Source organism: Oreochromis aureus, linkage group 4 (genome assembly GCF_013358895.1).
Source record: "Oreochromis aureus strain Israel breed Guangdong linkage group 4, ZZ_aureus, whole genome shotgun sequence".
Classification (NCBI taxonomy): Eukaryota; Metazoa; Chordata; class Actinopteri; order Cichliformes; family Cichlidae; genus Oreochromis; species Oreochromis aureus.
This window is the reverse complement of record NC_052945.1, coordinates 34622633-34643838: the sequence shown is the minus strand read 5'-3', so window position 1 is coordinate 34643838 and position 21206 is coordinate 34622633. Positions and strand designations below refer to the sequence as shown.

Here is a 21206-nt window from a genome sequence, read left to right as displayed (position 1 = left end):
TCTTCTGATTTTCAAAGGAACTTTCTGAGCCATTTTAACATTGGAGTCTATGGAGGACTTGGAGGGAGGAGTCTGTGCTTTGGTGACATTTATGAAAGAACCATAACACCTAGGACAATAGTAAACACATTGGATGAAAGAGGACAGCGATGGCTACGTTTTGAGGGTAAAATCATACCTGTAGATCAAACGCTGCGGACACAGCAGCAGTTTTAAAAAAGATTTTAAGATTAATTTTTTTGCTCCTCTCACTCTAGCAGTTGAGCTGTCTCACTCTAGCCCCAACATTCCGTCCCATACACACCCATTATAAACTCTGAAACGGCTGAAAAAACATCATGAAACTTAAACTGGAACTGAAGAAAAAGTATAATAGATATTGAAAAGATATATACAAGTTGAATAGTTGAATGTCTTGTCTTCGTTTTAAAGTTTGAATGGTGGCTCTATGTCAATGTATGTGGAAGTAGATACAGTTTAAAGAGGAGTAAGTTGAATGAGGATTTGAAGGGTCTCCCCATTGAAATACATGGGAAATTTTTGTTGAAAAAAGTTGAATAAAATTAAAAATATAAATGTTAAAAATGAGAAAAATAGAAGCAGTCATGTCCAAAAGAAGAGGAATCTAACGGTGTTTGAATGGTTTTTCTAAGTTGAACGGCTTTGAAGGAGATAGACTACAAAAAACGTACGGAATATATAATAAAATATAACTAGAAAGTGCATTTTCTGAAGAAACTGCAGTGTGAATGCTTGAATCTGAATGTATGCACTGAAATGAATTAATTGCTGAATTTTAAGTTAAAAATAAAAATGTTGAATGAGCTGGAAAATACAGAGTTTTTAACCTGAAAACAAAAGTGCAGAACTTTTGAAAGCTGATGTTCACACAAAAGAAGTTGGAAAATAGCTGAAAAGTTTTTAAATTAAAATTTGGAAAACCTAAGAAATGAGAACAGAAAATTTAGAGTCAGAAAACATCTGAATGAGTATTAAAAGTTCATATTCTTTGAATCACTGAATGACTAAAGTGTAATCCCTCCACTTGGATCCACACACTTTTAAAGGTTTACATCTCTGAGCTTTGAAAGACATGCTGTTGGAAAGAGAACAATGATGGCTTCGTTTTGAGGGTAAAATGATGGCTGTAGAGCAAACACTGTAGACACAGCAGCAGTTGAAAGAGAAGTGTTTGAAATGAATATTGGCAGAGTGAGAGAGAGCTCGTTAGGCAGGCAGGCAGGTGTGAGCCTGGTTGCTATAGTGACTGCACCCACTGGCTCCATACACACGCGCACAGACATGCACCTCACTTTTGCTGCTTAAAATGAACAGAAAAGTCAGGTCGAAACAAATCGCTCCCAAATGAAAAGTACAGGTCCTATTGACAAAATTCTTTCACCGTGAGCGACAGCAATGTCCAGTCTACCTAATTCTCAGTTTTCATGCTTGTGGAGTTTATTATATGGACGTGGTGACAGTGTAAAGACAGCCTGTACTTCTGGTTTTCAAACGAACCTTCTGAGCCATTTTAACATTAGAGTCTATGGAAGAGTTGGAGGGAGGAGGCTGTGCATTGTTGACATTTATGAAAGAACCATAACACCGAGGACAATAGTAAACACATTGGGTGAAAGAGGACAGCGATGGCTACGTTTTGAGGGTAAAATCATACCTGTAGAGCAAACGCCATGGACACAGCAGCAGTTTTAAAAAATATTTTAAGATTAATTTTTTTGCTCCTCTCACTCTAGCAGTTGAGCTGTCTCACTCTAGCCCCAACATTCCGTCCCATACACACCCATTATAAACTCTGAAATGGCTGAAAAAACATCATGAAACTTAAACTGGAACTGAAGAAAAAGTATAACAGATATTGAAAAGATAAATACAAGTTGAATAGTTGAATGTCTTGTCTTCGTTTTAAAGTTTGAATGGTGGTTCTATGTTAACGTATGTGGAAGTAGATACAGTTTAAAGAGGAGTGAGTTGAATGAGAATTTGAAGGGTCTCCCCATTGAAATACATGGGAAATTTTTGTTGAAAAAAGTTGAATAAAATTAAAAATATAAATGTTATAAATGAGAAAAATAGAAGCAGTCATGTCCAAAAGAAGAGGAATCTAACGGTGTTTGAATGGTATTTCTAAGTTGAACGGTTTTGAAGGAGATAGAGTACAAAAAACGTACGGAATAGATAATAAAATAGAACTAGAAAGTGCATTTTCTGAAGAAACTGCAGTGTGAATGCTTGAATCTGAATGTATGCACTGAAATGAATTAATTGCTGAATTTTAAGTTAAAAATGTTGAATGAGCTGGAAAATACAGAGTTTTTAACCTGAAAACAAAAGTGCAGAACTTTTGAAAGCTGATGTTCACACAGAAGAAGTTGGAAAATAGCTGAAAAGTTTTTAAATTAAAATTAGAAAAACCTAAGAAATGAGAAAAGAACATTTAGAGTCAGAAAACATCTGAATGAATATTAAAAGTTCATATTCTTTGAATCACTGAATGACTAAAATCTGATCCCTCCACTTGGATCCACACAGTTTAAAAACTTTACATCTCTGAGCTTTGAAAGACATGCTGTTGGAAAGAGAACAACGATGGCTTCGTTTTGAGGGTAAAATGATAGCTGTAGAGCAAACACTGTGGACACAGCAGCAGTTGAAAGAGAAGTGTTTAAGATGAATCTTGGCACAGTGAGAGACAGAGCTCGTTAGGCAGGCAGGTGTGAGCCTGGTTGCTATAGTGACTGCACCCAATGGCTCCATACACACGCACACAGACATGCACCTCACGTTTGCTGCTTAAAATGAACAGAAAAGTCAGGCCCAAACAAATCGTTCCCAAATGAAAAGTATAGGTCCTATTGACAAAATTCTTTCACCGTGAGCGACAGCAATGTCTAGTCTACCGAATTCTCAGTTTTCATGCCTGTGGAGTTTATTATATGGACGTGGTGACAGTGGAAAGACAGCCTGCTCTTCTGATTTTCAAAGGAACTTTCTGAGCCATTTTAACATTGGAGTCTATGGAGGAGTTGGAGGGAGGAGGCTGTGATTTGGTGACATTTATGAAAGAACCATAACACCTAGCACAATAGTAAACACATTGGGTGAAAGAGGACAGCGATGGCTACGTTTTGAGGGTAAAATCATACCTGTAGAGCAAACGCTGCGGACACAGCAGCAGTTTTAAAAAAGATTTTAAGATTAATTTTTTCGCTCCTCTCACTCTAGCAGTTGAGCTGTCTCACTCTAGCCCCAACATTCCGTCCCATACACACCCATTATAAACGCTGAAACGGCTGAAAAACATCATGAAACTTAAACTGGAACTGAAGAAAAGTATAACAGATATTGAAAAGATAAATACAAGTTGAATAGTTGAATGTCTTGTCTTCGTTTTAAAGTTTGAATGGTGGCTCTATGTCAACGTATGTTGAAGTAGATACAGTTTGAAAATGAGTAAGTTGAATGAGGATTTGAAGTGTCTCCCCATTGAAATACATGGGAAATTTTTGTTGAAAAAAGTTGAATAAAATTAAAAATATAAATGTTAAAAATGAGAAAAATAGAAGCACACCATTCCAAAAGAAGAGGAATCTAACAGTGTTTGAATGGTTTTTCTAAGTTGAACGGTTTTGAAGGAGATAGTCGGCGAAAAACGTACGGAATAGGAAATAATAATAATAATAATAATAAAGATTACAACAACAATACTGTGAATGCTTTTACAAGCATTCACACTAATAACTAGAAAGTGCATTTTTTGAAGAAACTGCAGTGTGAATGCTTGAATCTGAATGTATGCACTGAAATGAATTAATTGCTGAATTTTAAGTTAAAAATGTTGAATGAGATGAAAAATACAGAAATTTGCACCTGAAAACAAAAGTGCTGAACTGCTAAAAGCTGACAAGCACAGAGAAGAAGTTGGAAAATAGCTGAAAATGTTTTAAATGTAAATTAGAAAAACCTAAGTAATGAGAAAAGAAAATTTAGAGTCAGAAAACATCTGAATGAATATTAAAAGTTCATATTCTTTGAATGACTGAATGACTAAAATGTGATCCCTCCACTTGGATCCACACAGTTTTAAAGCTTTACATCTCTGAGCTTTGAAAGACACGGTGTTGGAAAGAGAACAACGATGGTGACGTTTTGAGGGTAAAATGATGGCTGTAGAGCAAACACTGTGGACACAGCAGCAGTTGAAAGAGAAGTGTTTAAGATGAATCTTGGCACAGTGAGAGAGAGAGAGCTCATTAGGCAGGCAGGTGTGAGCCTGGTTGCTATAGTGACTGCACCCAATGGCTCCATACACACGCCAAGCACAGACATGCACACCTCACTTTTGCTGCTTAAAATGAACAGAAAAGTCAGGCCCAAACAAATCCTTCCCAAATGAAAAGTACAGGTCCTATTGACGAAATTCTTTCACCGTGAGCGGCAGCAATGTCCAGTCTACCTAATTCTCAGTTTTCATGCCTGAGGAGTTTATTATATGGACGTGGTGACAGTGGAAAGACACCATGCTCTTCTGATTTTCAAACGAACCTTCTGAGCCATTTTAACATTAGAGTCTATGGAGGAGTTGGAGGAGGAGGCTGTGCTTTGGTGACATTTATGAAAGAACCATAACACCTAGTACAATAGTAAACATTGGATGAAAGAGGACAGCGATGGCTACGTTTTGAGGGTAAAATCATACCTGTAGATCAAACGCTGTGGACACAGCAGCAGTTTTAAAAAAGATTTTAAGATTAATTTTTTCGCTCCTCTCACTCTAGCAGTTCAGCTGTCTCACTCTAGCCCCAACATTCCGTCCCATACACACCCATTATAAACTCTGAAACGGCTGAAAAAACATCATGAAACTTAAACTGGAACTGAAGAAAAGTATAACAGATATTGCAAAGATAAATACAAGTTGAATAGTTGAATGTCTTGTCTTCGTTTTAAAGTTTGAATGGTAGCTCTATGTCAACGTATGTTGAAGTAGATACAGTTTAAAGAGGAGTGAGTTGAATGAGAATTTGAAGGGTCTCTCCATTGAAATACATGGGAAATTTTTGTTGAAAAAAGTTGAATAAAATTAAAAATATAAATGTTATAAATGAGAAAAATAGAAGCAGTCATGTCCTAAAGAAGAGGAATCTAATGGTGTTTGAATGGTTTTTCTAAGTTGAACGGTTTTGAAGGAGATAGAGTACAAAAACGCGTCGGAATCTATAATAAAATAGAATAATAAAGATTACAACAACAATACTGTGAATGCTTTTACAAGCATTCACACTAATAAAGATTACAACAACAATACTGTGAATGCTTTTACAAGCATTCACACTAATAATAACTAGAAAGTGCATTTTCTGAAGAAACTGCAGTGTGAATGCTTGAATCTGAATGTATGCACTGAAATGAATTAATTGCTGAATTTAAGTTAGGAATTTTGAATGAGATGAAAAATACAGAAATTTGCACCTGAAAACAAAAGTGCTGAACTGCTAAAAGCTGAAATCCACACAGAAGAAGTTGGAAAAGAGCTGAAAATGTTTTAAATGTAAATTAGAAAAACCTACGTAATGAGAACAGAAAATTTAGAGTCAGAAAACATCTGAATGAATATTAAAAGTTCATATTCTTTGAATCACTGAATGACTGAAATGTGATCCCTCCACTTGGATCCACACAGTTTAAAAAGTTTATATTTCTGAGCTTTGAAAGACATGCTGTTGGAAAGAGAACAACGATGGCGACGTTTTGAGGGTAAAATGATGGCTGTAGGGCAAACACTGTGGACACAGCAGCAGTTGAAAGAGAAGTGTTTAAAATGAATCTTGGCACAGTGAGAGAGAGAGCTCGTTAAACAGGCAGGTGTGAGCCTGGTTGCTATAGTGACTGCACCCAATGGCCCCATACACACGCAGACATGCACCTCACTTTTGCTGCTTAAAATGAACAGAAAAGTCAGGCCGAAACAAATCGCTCCCAAATGAAAAGTATAAGTCGTATTGACAAAATTCTTTCACCGTGAGCGGCAGCAATGTCTAGTCTACCTAATTCTCAGTTTTCATGCCTGTGGAGTTTATTATATGGACGTGGTGACAGTGTAAAGACAGCCTGCTCTTCTGATTTTCAAAGGAACTTTCTGAGCCATTTTAACATTGGAGTCTATGGAGGAGTTGGAGGGAGGAGGCTGTGCTTTGGTGACATTTATGAAAGAACCATAACACCTAGCACAATAGTAAACACATTGGATGAAAGAGGACAGCGATGGCTACGTTTTGAGGGTAAAATCATACCTGTAGAGCAAACGCTGCGGACACAGCAGCAGTTTTAAAAAAGATTTTAAGATTAATTTTTTCGCTCCTCTCACTCTAGCAGTTGAGCTGTCTCACTCTAGCCCCAACATTCCGTCCCATACACACCCATTATAAACGCTGAAACGGCTGAAAAAACATCATGAAACTTAAACTGGAACTGAAGAAAAAGTATAACAGATATTGAAAAGATAAATACAAGTTGAATAGTTGAATGTCTTGTCTTCGTTTTAAAGTTGGAATGGTGGCTCTACGTCAATGTATGTGGAAGTAAATACAGTTTAAAGAGGAGTAAGTTGAATGAGGATTTGAAGGGTCTCCCCATTGAAATACATGGGAAATTTTTGTTGAAAAAAGTTGAATAAAATTAAAAATATAAATGTTAAAAATGAGAAAAATAGAAGCAGTCATGTCCAAAAGAAGAGGAATCTAACGGTGTTTGAATGGTTTTTCTAAGTTGAACGGTTTTGAAGGAGATAGACTACAAAAAAACGTCGAATATATAATAAAATATAATAATAACTAGAAAGTGCATTTTCTGAAGAAACTGCAGTGTGAATGCTTGAATCTGAATATATGCGCTGAAATGAATTAATTGCTGAATTTTAAGTTAAAAATGTTGAATGAGATGAAAAATACAGAAATTTGCACCTGAAAACAAAAAGCTGAACTGCTAAAAGCTGACATCCACAGAGAAGAAGTTAGAAAACAGCTGAAAATGTTTTAAATGTAAATTAGAAAAACCTAAAAAATGAGAAAAGACTATTTAGAGTCAGAAAACATCTGAATGAATATTAAAAGTTCATATTCTTTGAATCACTGAATGACTAAAATATGGTCCCTCCACTTGGATCCACACAGTTTTAAAGGTTTACATCTCTGAGCTTTGAAAGACACGCTGTTGGAAAGAGAAGAACGATGGATTCCTTTTGAGGGTAAAATGATGGCTGTAGAGCAAACACTGTGGACACAGCAGCTGTTGAAAGAGAAGTGTTCAAGATGAATCTTGGCAGAGTGAGAGAGAGCTCGTTAGGCAGGCAGGTGTGAGCCTGGTTGCTATAGTGACTGCACCCAATGGCTCCATACACACGCACACAGACATGCACCTCACTTTAGCTGCTTAAAATGAACAGAAAAGTCAGGCCGAAACAAATCGCTCCCAAATGAAAAGTACAGGTCCTATTGACGAAATTCTTTCACCGTGAGCGGCAGCAATGTCCAGTCTACCTAATTCTCAGTTTTCATGCCTGTGGAGTTTATTATATGGACGTGGTGACAGTGTAAAAACACCATGCTCTTCTGATTTTCAAAGGAACCTTCTGAGCCATTTTAACATTAGAGTCTATGGAGGAGTTGGAGGGAGGAGGCTGTGCTTTGGTGACATTTATGAAAGAACCATAACACCTAGTACAATAGTAAACACATTGGATGAAAGAGGACAGCGATGGCTACGTTTTGAGGGTAAAATCAGACCTGTAGAGCAAACGCTGCGGACACAGCAGCAGTTTTAAAAATATTTTAAGATTAATTTTGTCGCTCCTCTCACTCTAGCAGTTGAGCTGGCTCACTCTAGCCCAAACATTCCGTCCCATACACACCCATTGTAAACGCTGAAACGGCTGAAAAACATCATGAAACTTAAACTGGAACTGAAGAAAAAGTATAACAGATATTGAAAAGATAAATACAAGTTGAATAGTTGAATGTCTTGTCTTCGTTTTAAAGTTTGAATGGTGGCTCTATGTCAACGTATGTTGAAGTAGATACAGTTTGAAAATGAGTAAGTTGAATGAGGATTTGAAGGGTCTCCCCATTGAAATATATGGGAAATTTTGGGTGAAAAAAGTTGAATAAAATTAAAATTATAAATGTTAAAAATGAGAAAAGTAGAAGCAGTCGTGTCCAAAAGAAGAGGAATCTAACGGTGTTTGAATGGTTTTTCTAAGTTGAACGGTTTTGAAGGAGATAGAGTACAAAAAAATGAATCGGAATATATAATAATAATAATAAAGATTAGAAGAACAATACTGTGAATGCTTTTACAAGCATTCACACTAACTAGAAAGTGCATTTTCTGAAGAAACTGCAGTGTGAATGCTTGAATCTCAATGTATGCACTGAAATGTATTAATTGCTGAATTTTTAGTTAAAAATTTTGAATGAGATGAAAAATACAGAAATTTGCACCTGAAAACAAAAGTGCTGAACTGCTAAAAGCTGACAAGCACAGAGAAGAAGTTGGAAAATAGCTGAAAATGTTTTAAATGTAAATTAGAAAAACCTGAGTAATGAGAAAAGACTATTTAGAGTCAGAAAACATCTGAATGAATATTAAAAGTTCATATATCTTTGAATCACTGAATGACTAAAATATGATCCCTCCACTTGGATCCACACAGTTTTAAAGGTTTACATCTCTGAGCTTTGAAAGACACGCTGTTGGATAGAGAAGAACGATGGCTTCGTTTTGAGGGTAAAATGATGGCTGTAGAGCAAACACTGTGGACACAGCAGCTGTTGAAAGAGAAGTGTTTAAGATGAATCTTGGCAAAGTGAGAGAGAGCTCATTAGGCAGGCAGGTGTGAGCCTGGTTGCTATAGTGACTGAGCCAGGGGCTCCATACACACGCACACAGACATGCACCTCACTTTTGCTGCTTAAAATGAACAGAAAAGTCAGGCCCAAACAAATCCTTCCCAAATGAAAAGTACATGTCGTATTGACAAAATTCTTTCACCGTGAGTGGCAGCAATGTCTAGTCTACCTAATTCTCAGTTTTCATGCCTGTGGAGTTTATTATATGGACGTGGTGACAGTGTAAAGACAGCCTGCTCTTCTGATTTTCAAAGGAACTTTCTGAGCCATTTTAACATTGGAGTCTATGGAGGAGTTGGAGGGAGGAGTCTGTGCTTTGGTGACATTTATGAAAGAACCATAACACCTAGGACAATAGTAAACACATTGGATGAAAGAGGACAGCGATGGCTACGTTTTGAGGGTAAAATCATACCTGTAGAGCAAACGCTGCGGACACAGCAGCAGTTTTAAAAAGATTTTAAGATTAATTTTTTTCGCTCCTCTCACTCTAGCAGTTGAGCTGTCTCACTCTAGCCCCAACATTCCGTCCCCATACACACCCATTATAAACTCTGAAACGGCTGAAAAACATCATGAAACTTAAACTGGAACTGAAGAAAAGTATAACAGATATTGAAAAGATAAATACAAGTTGAATAGTTGAATGTCTTGTCTTCGTTTTAAAGTTTGAATGGTGGCTCTATGTCAGCGTATGTTGAAGTAGATACAGTTTGAAAATGAGTAAGTTGAATGAGGATTTGAAGGGTGTCCCCATTGAAATACATGGGAAATTTTTGTTGAAAAAAGTTGAATAATTTTAAAAATATAAATGTTATAAATGAGAAAAGTAGAAGCAGTCATGTCCAAAAGAAGAGGAATCTAATGGTGTTTGAATGGTTTTTCTAAGTTGAACGGTTTTGAAGGAGATAGATGCACAAAAACGTACGGAATATGATATAATAACTAGAAAGTGCATTTTCTGAAGAAACTGCAGTGTGAATGCTTGAATCTGAATATATGCACTGAAATGTATTAATTGCTGAATTTTAAGTTAAAAATGTTGAATGAGATGAAAAATACAGAAATTTTCACCTGAAAACAAAAGTGCTGAACTGCTAAAAGCTGACAAGCACAGAGAAGAAGTTGGAAAATAGCTAAAAATGTTTTAAATGTAAATTAGAAAAACCTAAAAAATGAGAAAAGACTATTTAGAGTCAGAAAACATCTGAATGAATATTAAAAGTTCATATTCTTTGAATCACTGAATGACTAAAATATGATCACTCCACTTGGATCCACACAGTTTTAAAGGTTTACATCTCTGAGCTTTGAAAGACACGCTGTTGGAAAGAGAAGAACGATGGCTTCATTTTGAGGGTAAAATGATGGCTGTAGGGCAAATACTGTGGACACAGCAGCAGTTGAAAGAGAAGTGTTCAAGATGAATCTTGGCAGAGTGAGAGAGAGCTCGTTAGGCAGGCAGGTGTGAGCCTGGTTGCTATAGTGACTGAGCCAGGGCTCCATACACTGCACACAGACATGCACCTCACTTTTGCTGCTTAAAATGAACAGAAAAGTTAGGCGAAAACAAATCGTTCCCAAATGAAAAGTACAGGTCCTATTGACGAAATTTCTTCACCGTGAGCGGCAGCAATGTCCAGTCTACCTAATTCTCAGTTTTCATGCCTGTGGAGTTTATTATATGGACGTGGTGACAGTGTAAAAACAGCCTGCTCTTCTGATTTTCAAACGAACCTTCTGAGCCATTTTAACATTAGAGTCTATGGAGGAGTTGGAGGAGGAGGCTGTGCTTTGGTGACATTTATGAAAGAACCATAACACCTAGTACAATAGTAAACACATTGGATGAAAGAGGACAGCGATGGCTACGTTTTGAGGGTAAAATCATACCTGTAGAGCAAACGCTGCGGACACAGCAGCAGTTTTAAAAAAGATTTTAAGATTAATTTTTTCGCTCCTCTCACTCTAGCAGTTCAGCTGTCTCACTCTAGCCCCAACATTCCGTCCCATACACACCCATTATAAACTCTGAAACGGCTGAAAAAACATCATGAAACTTAAACTGGAACTGAAGAAAAAGTATAACAGATATTGAAAAGATAAATACATGTTGAATAGTTGAATGTCTTGTCTTCGTTTTAAAGTTTGAATGGTAGCTCTATGTCAACATATGTTGAAGTAGATACAGTTTGAAAATGAGTAAGTTGAATGAGGATTTGAAGGGTCTCCCATTGAAATACATGGGAAATTTTTGTTGAAAAAAGTTGAATAATTTTAAAAATATAAATGTTATAAATGAGAAAAGTAGAAGCAGTCATGTCCAAAAGAAGAGGAATCTAATGGTGTTTGAATGGTTTTTCTAAGTTGAACGGTTTTGAAGGAGATAGATGCCAAAAAACGTACGGAATATGATATAATAATAATAATAAAGATTAGAAGAACAATACTGTGAATGCTTTTACAAGCATTCACACTAATAAAGATTACAACAACAATACTGTGAATGCTTTTACAAGCATTCACACTAATAATAATAAAGATTAGAAGAACAATACTGTGAATGCTTTTACAAGCATTCACACTAAATAGAACTAGAAAGTGCATTTTCTGAAGAAACTGCAGTGTGAATGCTTGAATCTGAATGTATGCACTGAAATGAATTAATTGCTGAATTTTAAGTTAAAAATGTTGAATGAGATGAAAAATACAGAAATTTTCACCTGAAAACAAAAGTGCTGAACTGCTAAAAGCTGATAAGCACAGAGAAGAAGTTGGAAAATAGCTGAAAATGTTTTAAATGTAAATTAGAAAAACCTGAGTAATGAGAAATGAAAATTTAGAGTCAGAAAACATCTGAATGAATATTAAAAGTTCATATTCTTTGAATCACTGAATGACTAAAGTGTAATCCCTCCACTTGGATCCACACACTTTTAAAGGTTTACATCTCTGAGCTTTGAAAGACATGCTGTTGGAAAGAGAAGAACGATGGCTTCGTTTTGAGGGTAAAATGATGGCTGTAGAGCAAACACTGTGGACACAGCAGCAGTTGAAAGAGAAGTGTTTAAGATGAATCTTGGCACAGTGAGAGAGAGCTCGTTAGGCAGGCAGGCAGGTGTGAGCCTGGTTACTATAGTGACTGCACCCACTGGCTCCATACACACGCGCACAGACATGCACCTCACTTTTGCTGCTTAAAATGAACAGAAAAGTCAGCCCCAAACAAATCGCTCCCAAATGAAAAGTATAAGTCGTATTGACAAAATTCTTTCACCGTGAGCGGCAGCAATGTCTAGTCTACCTAATTCTCAGTTTTCATGCCTGTGGAGTTTATTATATGGACGTGGTGACAGTGTAAAGAAAGCCTGCTCTTCTGATTTTCAAAGGAACTTTCTGAGCCATTTTAACATTGGAGTCTATGGAGGAGTTGGAGGGAGGAGGCTGTGCTTTGGTGACATTTATGAAAGAACCATAACACCTAGCACAATAGTAAACACATTGGATGAAAGAGGACAGCGATGGCTACGTTTTGAGGGTAAAATCATACCTGTAGAGCAAACGCTGCGGACACAGCAGCAGTTTTAAAAATATTTTAAGATTAATTTTTTCGCTCCTCTCACTCTAGCAGTTGAGCTGTCTCACTCTAGCCCCAACATTCCGTCCCATACACACCCATTATAAACGCTGAAACGGCTGAAAAAACATCATGAAACTTAAACTGGAACTGAAGAAAAGTATAACAGATATTGAAAAGATAAATACAAGTTGAATAGTTGAATGTCTCGTCTTCGTTTTAAAGTTTGAATGGTGGCTCTATGTCAACATATGTTGAAGTAGATACAGTTTGAAAATGAGTAAGTTGAATGAGGATTTGAAGGGTCTCCCCATTGAAATACATGGGAAATTTTTGTTGAAAAAGTTGAATAAAATTAAAAATATAAATGTTAAAAATGAGAAAAGTAGAAGCAGTCATGTCCAAAAGAAGAGGAATCTAACGGTGTTTGAATGGTTTTCTAAGTTGAACGGTTTTGAAGGAGATAGAGTACAAAAAAAGCGTCGGAATATATAATAATAATAACTAGAAAGTGCATTTTCTGAAGAAACTGCAGTGTGAATGCTTGAATCTGAATGTATGCACTGAAATGAATTAATTGCTGAATATTAAGCCAAAAATGTTGAATGAGCTGGAAAATACAGAGTTTTTAACCTGAAAACAAAAGTGCAGAAATTTTGAAAGCTTATGTTTACAGAAGAAGCTGGAAAATAGCTGAAAATGTTTTAAATGTAAATTAGAAAAACCTAAGTAATGAGAAAAGAAAATTTAGAGTCAGAAAATATCTGAATGAATATTAAAAGTTCATATTCTTTGAATCACTGAATGACTAGAATGTGATCCCTCCACTTGGATCCACACAGTTTAAAAAGTTTAAATCTCTGAGCTTTGAAAGACACTGTGCTGTAAAGAGAACAACGATGGCTTCGTTTTGAGGGTAAAATGATGGCTGTAGAGCAAACACTGTGGACACAGCAGCAGTTGAAAGAGAAGTGTTTAAGATGATTCTTGGTACAGTGAGAGAGAAAGAGCTCGTTAGGCAGGCAGGTGTGAGCCTGGTTGCTATAGTGACTGCACCCATTGGCTCCATACACACGCACAGACATGCACCTCACTTTTGCTGCTTAAAATGAACAGAAAAGTTAGGCGAAACAAATCGTTCCCAAATGAAAAGTACAGGTCCTATTGACGAAATTCTTTCACCGTGAGCGGCAGCAATGTCCAGTCTACCTAATTCTCAGTTTTCATGCCTGTGGAGTTTATTATATGGACGTGGTGACAGTGTAAAAACACCATGCTCTTCTGATTTTCAAACGAACCTTCTGAGCCATTTTAACATTAGAGTCTATGGAGGAGTTGGAGGGAGGAGGCTGTGCATGGGTGACATTTATGAAAGAACCATAACACCTAGTACAATAGTAAACACATTGGATGAAAGAGGACAGCGATGGCTACGTTTTGAGGGTAAAATCATACCTGTAGAGCAAACGCTGCGGACACAGCAGCAGTTTTAAAAAATATTTTAAGATTAATTTTTTCGCTCCTCTCACTGTAGCAGTTCAGCTGTCTCACTCTAGACCCAACATTCCGTCCCATACACACCCATTATAAACTCTGAAACGGCTGAAAAAACATCATGAAACTTAAACTGGAACTGAAGAAAAAGTATAACAGATATTGAAAAGATAAATACAAGTTGAATAGTTGAATGTCTTGTCTTCGTTTTAAAGTTTGAATGGTGGCTCCATGTCAATGTATGTGGAAGTAGATACAGTTTAAAGAGCAGTAAGTTGAAGGAGAATTTGAAGGGTTGCCCCATTGAAATACATGGGAAATTTTTGTTGAAAAAAGTTGAATAATTTTAAAAATATAAATGTTATGAATGAGAAAAATAGAAGCAGTCATGTCCAAAAGAAGAGGAATCTAACGGTGTTTGAATGGTTTTTCTAAGTTGAACGGTTTTGAAGGAGATAGAGTACAAAAAACGTACGGAATCTATAATAATAAAATAGAATAATAAAGAATACAACAACAATACTGTGAATGCTTTTACAAGCATTCACACTAATAAAGATTAGAAGAACAATACTGTGAATGCTTTTACAAGCATTCACACTAATAATAAAGATTAGAAGAACAATACTGTGAATGCTTTTACAAGCATTCACACTAATAAAGATTACAACAACAATACTGTGAATGCTTTTACAAGCATTCACACTAATAATTACACCGTGATGCCTCTGCCTTTCTAAATGCAGGGACAGTAATGGCCTGTATATGTAAGCGTGTAAAACCTGCAGAGTCAGATTAACAGTATTTTGTCTCTATCTGCCATTCTGCAATTCATCTCATGTAAACAATAACGTGGCGCACAGTGTGACGTGAAAAAGGCACACACCTTTGACATTGCGTGATTTAACTCTGTATTCCTCGTCCACACGTAAACGCAAAAAAAGGAGTTTTAAAAATCTCCGTTCTCGGTGATTCGATCACGCCGTTTACATGTGCCCAAACAGCTGCGCGCGTTCAAAAATACCCGTGTAGGTGCGGACGGAGCGTAAAAGAGTTGGTAGTTTATTTTCTTACTACCTGTAATTTATTGCAGATTATTTGTATTTGCTTAATTGTTTAATAAATGTTTGAGGTCTGAAATAAACCGCAATGGAGCAAAATATGGGTTTGCGTGGTTGAAGGATGTGTTTGTGCGTGTGCGTGCGTGGCGTGCACTGCGGGGGGTGGGGGCGCGAACATTTTTCTTGTTAAACAAGGGGGGCCCAGCAAAAAAAGTTTGGGAACCACTGTATTATAGGTATGTTACAATGTACATGGTATGAAGGTATGTTATGAATATGCTATAACTATAAGTATGCACAGGCTGTAGTGAGTGTACAAGCTATGAACAGGATATAAATATGGTTAAAAATATGACAACTATACAGAAATATGAAATATGAAACTATACAGATTGTAGATATACAATTGTGAGTATTAATAAACAGTTGTAGAACTATAATTATTGTATTGTAAAGAATGATTGTCTATACAGCATTTTCAGTAGTGCAGTTTAGATCAGTGAGATATGGGGATAATTTCTACAGTAGTTATATAAAGTGCTAGTGGTTGCAAGTGGTGGTTCAGTCCATGTTATTATTGTGTGTATGAGGGTACAGTTGGTAATCAAACCTGTTAAAGAAATGATTCAGTTCATTTGCCCACCTCGCATCCCCCATGGGCAGATGGTGTTAATCTTTGTGCCCCAAGATGGTTCCAAGGCATCTCCAGACTTCGCTAACATTATTCTGCTGAAGCTGAACTGATCAGTCCCTTCAGCTCCTCCCTGTCTCCAAATTTGAAGGCCCTCCTCTTCTGCTTGAGGACGGCTTTTATTTCTCGGGTAATCCATGGTTTGTTGTTGGAGAAGCAACACAAGGTCCTAGATAAGTTAATGTAGACTGTAACGAAGGTCACAAGGCTGTCACTGTCCTCCCCGTGGTCATTACAAAGCACCTCCCACACAGTAGAGTCAAAACAGTCTTTTAGAACCTCCTCGCTCAGTGTAAATTTGTTGTCACCTCAAAAAAACTCAACATGCAGCCATTTATGTCTAAATCACTAGCAACAAAAGTGACTACACCCCTAAGTGAAAATGTCCAAACTGTGCCCAAAGTGTCAATATTTTGTGTGGCCACCATTATTTTCCAACACTGCCTTAACTCTGTTGGCCATGGAGTTCACTAGAGCTTCACAGGGTGCCACTGGAAACTTCTTCCACTCCTCCATGATGAAATCATGGAGCTGGTGGATGTTAGAGACTTTGCACTCCTCCACCTTCCATTTGAGGATGCCCCACAGATGCGCAATACGGTTTAAGTCTGGAGACATGCTTGCGCCTGAGACCTCGTAACACTAATGAGTTACATGACACCAGGAAGAGAAAATGGCTAATTGGGCACAATTTGGACATTTTCACCTCGGGGTGTGCTCACTTTTGTTGCCATCGGCAAGTAGGCCATAATGGCTGTGTGTTGAGTTATTTAGAGGGGACAGCAAACTTACACTGTTATACAATCTGTAAACTGACTACTTTACATTATATCAAAGTAAGGGGTGTACTCACTTTTGTGAGATACTTAGCCCTGCGACAGACTGGCAGCCTGTCGCCCTAAGACAGCTGGGATAGGCTCCATATATATATATGGAGGCGCCAGTCTGTCTATATTATGTATTATATATTATATATACAATTGATTTTTTTATGATTCATTGTATATCTTTGTTTCTTTCACTGTCTTTTTGTCAGCTGGATTCAAAAGCACAAAAAGAATTAAAGGAAGATATGAAGATGTATGAATCAAATTCTGGCCTTAAGAATTCCTGGGACAATGTCCAGAAAATGGTGAGCATTCCTACTGAACAGCACATGAAAATGGAATAATCCTCTTTTCAACAGAATAATGGATATACTGTGTAGCCTGGGAAATTAGTTGCCACATAGGACACAATAACTGGGGTTCTTGCAGCATTTCGATGGCATACAGATAAGATACAAAAAGGAAAAATCACAAAACATCCAATAAAAAAATATGCACTGAAAATACAACAGTGGCTCTGGGTACAGACAAAAACAAACAAAGGAACAAATTAATACTAAGCCAAAACCACCAAATGATTGTAAAATGACTGCAGGCACTTACACTACAGTTTCACTAGCTTCATGTTTGGACACACTGGAGATTGCAGACTCTGCGTCTTGCTACACATGTTAGTTCATGGAGGTTTCTAGCCCGCGTGGAAGGTACTGATCACCAACAACAGCTACAAACACATGCATAGTCTTGTTAAATATTGCCTTACAATTTTTAAAGTATTGACACAATAAAGTCTCAACACATTACAGTCATATTTGCCAAGGACTGTATGATGCAATTTCGCACCACAGTCTGCCATACAGACTCCAGCTTGGTGCAGTCCAAACGCAAACCCAACCTGACAAAACCATAGACCAAGATGCACTTGGCAAAATCTAGAAGTAGTAACTACTGTTCTTGGTGATGTTCTACTAAAAAATCAAAGAGAAAACAACCATTTTAATCAATTAAGTTTAAGCATATAAGCAATTACTCATGCAAAAATTTTATCATAGCTAAAAGCTGCCTAGAAACAACTCCTGTGTGTTAACACTCACTTCAGTTTAAAACTCACATTTCCTGTGTTATAACCTGTTCTTGATATAACATTTTTATTTCATTTTGCTCCTCTATAAACTTTATTTGACTTCTACAGTGGCCTCTTTTGTTAATGGCACGAATTATATCAACAAGTTTCTCCCCTTTAGGATTAACCCCATATAAGACACATGTGGAGCTTCATGTGTTAAAGGTGTTATTTCGGTACTTTACACGTCACACAGTTTCATTACAAGCGAACCTCCTATTCAGTTCCTCTTTTCTGTCACTTGTTCCTAGGCAAGCTCAAATTCAGTTAGAAGCTAAATGAACCTTCAGGCCCTTGGCCTGACAGGTTTATCAATTCTATATGTCTGTAAGTGTGTGCGGCCTTCTATGCTCGAAGTCTCTTACACAATAGATTGTCTGGACATTGCGCCAAACAAAGCTTAAGACCCTCTGTAGACCAAGCAACAACTCTGAATGAGCACAATCGCAACGTGTATTAAAAAAAAATCATTTCTACGTATATAATCTTCAATGTTATTCATTTGGGTCAGCGACACTTTTAACATCCTCTTAAGAAGCTCTCTCCTCTACCCTAGAAATAAATCTATGTAATATCTGTTTGTGTAAGCCTACATTATAACCACTTATTCTAGAAATCAAAAAGAAATCCAACATTTTCTACTCCTAAAATCTTCGCTTGTTTTCCCCAAAGCATATCTTTTATTCAAAGTGTCCCACAATTCCCTTTAAGTTTGGTGTACAGCTTCTTATGAACACCGGCATTCTATCTTCTAAACAGGATTCAGTTCATTTTAATCCTTTAACTTAAACATGAAAATAACAATTTCTGCCTCAGAAGTCATAAAATGATCCTAAAACACATTTCAAATTAAACCTTAAAGTGCCACCTTGTGGTGGACGTTTGTCAGTTAAATGAACTTTACAGCCACAAATTATGAACATTAAAAAAACTCAGATTTAAAATAAGTGATGAGAGTACATGACGAGAGTATAGGCACCCTAATAACCCAAGAGAAAACTGTCAAGTCAAAAGGATCTACATGAGTTTACACATGTAAATGTTAAATGTAGATTAAATATTTGTTATTACTGTCCTCTTTGCATCCTGTCATCTGCTCTTCCAGTTCAAGTGCTGTGGCGTAACCAACAAAACAGACTGGTATAATGTGCTGCAGGGAAAGCTACCCTTATCATGTTGCTCAGTTGGGACACAGACCTGTGTTGAAGGATGGACTGAGGTTTGTTGCTTTTTTATTTTTTGGGGGGGGGATAAACCTCTCAAATAAAACAGAATTTTCCTACAGATCAATAAATGCATGTGTCACACATACTGCTTGAGCAACTGCATACTAAAGTCTTTGCATTTTTCAGAGCAGGTTTTGCTAACAACTCTTAGTTTGGTAACTCCAAGTTCAGGGAAACTCCAGATTTATGTTTCAGGAATTGTGTAGACTTCAACTCTGAGTCAGCTACCAGGGTAACAGACTCTGTGAACTAAACCTGAGGCTATGAAGAAAGATTTTGGCTTATCCGGGTAACTTTAGGGTTGGCCCGTGGTTTTCTGTGGTCAACTACAAAGTTGGTTCACTTATATCACTATAATGTGGTAGATCTAACCAGCGCCGCTCCAGCTTAGGTTCCAGATTCAAGATCAAAAGATATGAAATCACCCTAAGCCATTCTCCAGAAAAAAGCGTCACAATTGCTGGAAGATCCCTTGGACCTCTGTGGGAAGAATAGCAGGTTCTTCAAAGTTTTCAAGTAATTGAAAACTCAACTGGCTTCTCTAAAAATATAAAAGAACCCACCCACCACTTTAATCACACTCTAGATCTTGTTTTAACATATGGCATAGAAACTGTTTAAGTTTAAGAATATAATCCACCCACAGTTATCATCTTCAATGGCCTGTACCAACACAGAGCAGAGCAGCTCCAACAGAGGTCGATTATCTTCTTAATAATTTTACCTCCTCACTACGTATGACTCTGGATACTGTAGCTCCTGTGAAAAATAGAGCCTCAAATAGGAATTGGAGAGGAAGGAAGGAAGGAAGGAAGAGGAAATGGCGTGTCACAAATTTAGAAGATCATCATTTAGCCTGGAGAATTAGTTTGCTGCTTCATAAGAAAGCCCTCCGCAAAGCTAGAACATCTTATTACTCATCACTGATTGGAGAAAATAAGAACAACGTTAGGTTTCTCTTGATATTTCCCCTATATTGGCTTTACTTCATTGGTTTCCTGTTAAATCCAGAATTGAATTCAAAATCTATTTGTATTTCTTCTTCAGTCACCTTTCTCACTTACTATGTGTTAATAGACCTCTCTGCATTGAATCATACCTGTTATCAATCTCTGGCTCTCTTGCACAGCATGTCTTTATCCTGTCTTCCTTCTCTCACCCAGCCGGTTGCAGCAGATGGCCTCCCCTCCATGAGCCTGGTTCTGTTGGAGGTTTCTTCCAGTTAAAATGGAGTTTTTCCCTTCCCACTGTCGCAAAATTGATTGCTGGGTTTTTCTCTGTATGTATTATTGTAGGGTCTACCTTACAATAACCAGGGTCTACCTGGAGCTGAACGGAATTTGTGCCTGATCTTGCCTCAATTAACAACGGATCACGGTTTGGATTTGACCTGCTGTTCAAATGGCAGCATAGGTTCTGATCCATAACAGAGCCTGTGATACCTTCTGGTTGATCTTGTCAAATAACTGAGACTATTTAGGCGATTTTTAAGTGGAAAATATGTTGAGACTCAGTTTCTGAATTCAGCCACTATTCTTTCCAACATGTTGTTTGATATTTAATGACCGAATCCTAATCTGTGAACAAATTTGCATCTTACATAGCGTCTTTTACCCTGATAACTGACTCAGAGTTGACGTTAACATTCTGGAGCAGAAAACAGGAGTTTCACACATCTCAGGGTTTAGAAACTCAGAGCTGCTAGCTAAACCTGCATCCTGGAATACAGCCCTGGCATTCTTCTTCGCTTTTCTTTCTATCTATAGCTACTCTGCCTCAACTGTTTCCCCATGTCCTTTGCAGCCATGCTACCAGAAAGCAAGAAAGTGGCTGATAAAAAACATCACCTCTGTCCTGGTGTTTGGAGTGTGTATTGGTGTTGTGCAGGTAGGCGATATTAATGTTTTCTACATACTATACATACATACTGTCCATAAACAAAATGTAAATTTAAATTTAGTAACTGTTTACCTACCTTTTAGGCTCATAAAACTTGAAATAACGTATCTTTTGGTAATTATGTGTTGTAAGCTGTAGCTCACTTATTTGCACATTTACAATGAAAGGTGGTATAGATTCCAAAATCTTAGCTCATATATCAGCTATTAGGAATACTTGTGTTTAGCCTGAATTTCTGGATTCAGTTATTCATGCTGATTGCTTTTAACTGGTAGAAATCACTTGCATTCACTTATACTCTGGATGTGAACATAGGCAGCTGAGGACAGTGCAGACAAGTAGTTCTTATTATACAACATCCTAGTCCACCTGGAGTCTGAGTGC

The 21206-nt window shown here is 37.2% G+C and overlaps 1 protein-coding gene across 1 annotated transcript in view; it reads left to right on the top strand.

Annotated features, from left to right (window-relative positions):
- Positions 1–21206, top strand: part of tspan4b (tetraspanin 4b) — a 56724-nt gene that overhangs the window by 34145 nt on the left and 1373 nt on the right. Inside the window, exons 5-7 of the mRNA XM_031730561.2 lie at positions 16784–16879; positions 18803–18916; positions 20727–20810. Coding sequence (XP_031586421.1) covers positions 16784–16879; positions 18803–18916; positions 20727–20810 — 294 coding nt within the window. The remainder of the gene's footprint in view (positions 1–16783; positions 16880–18802; positions 18917–20726; positions 20811–21206) is intronic.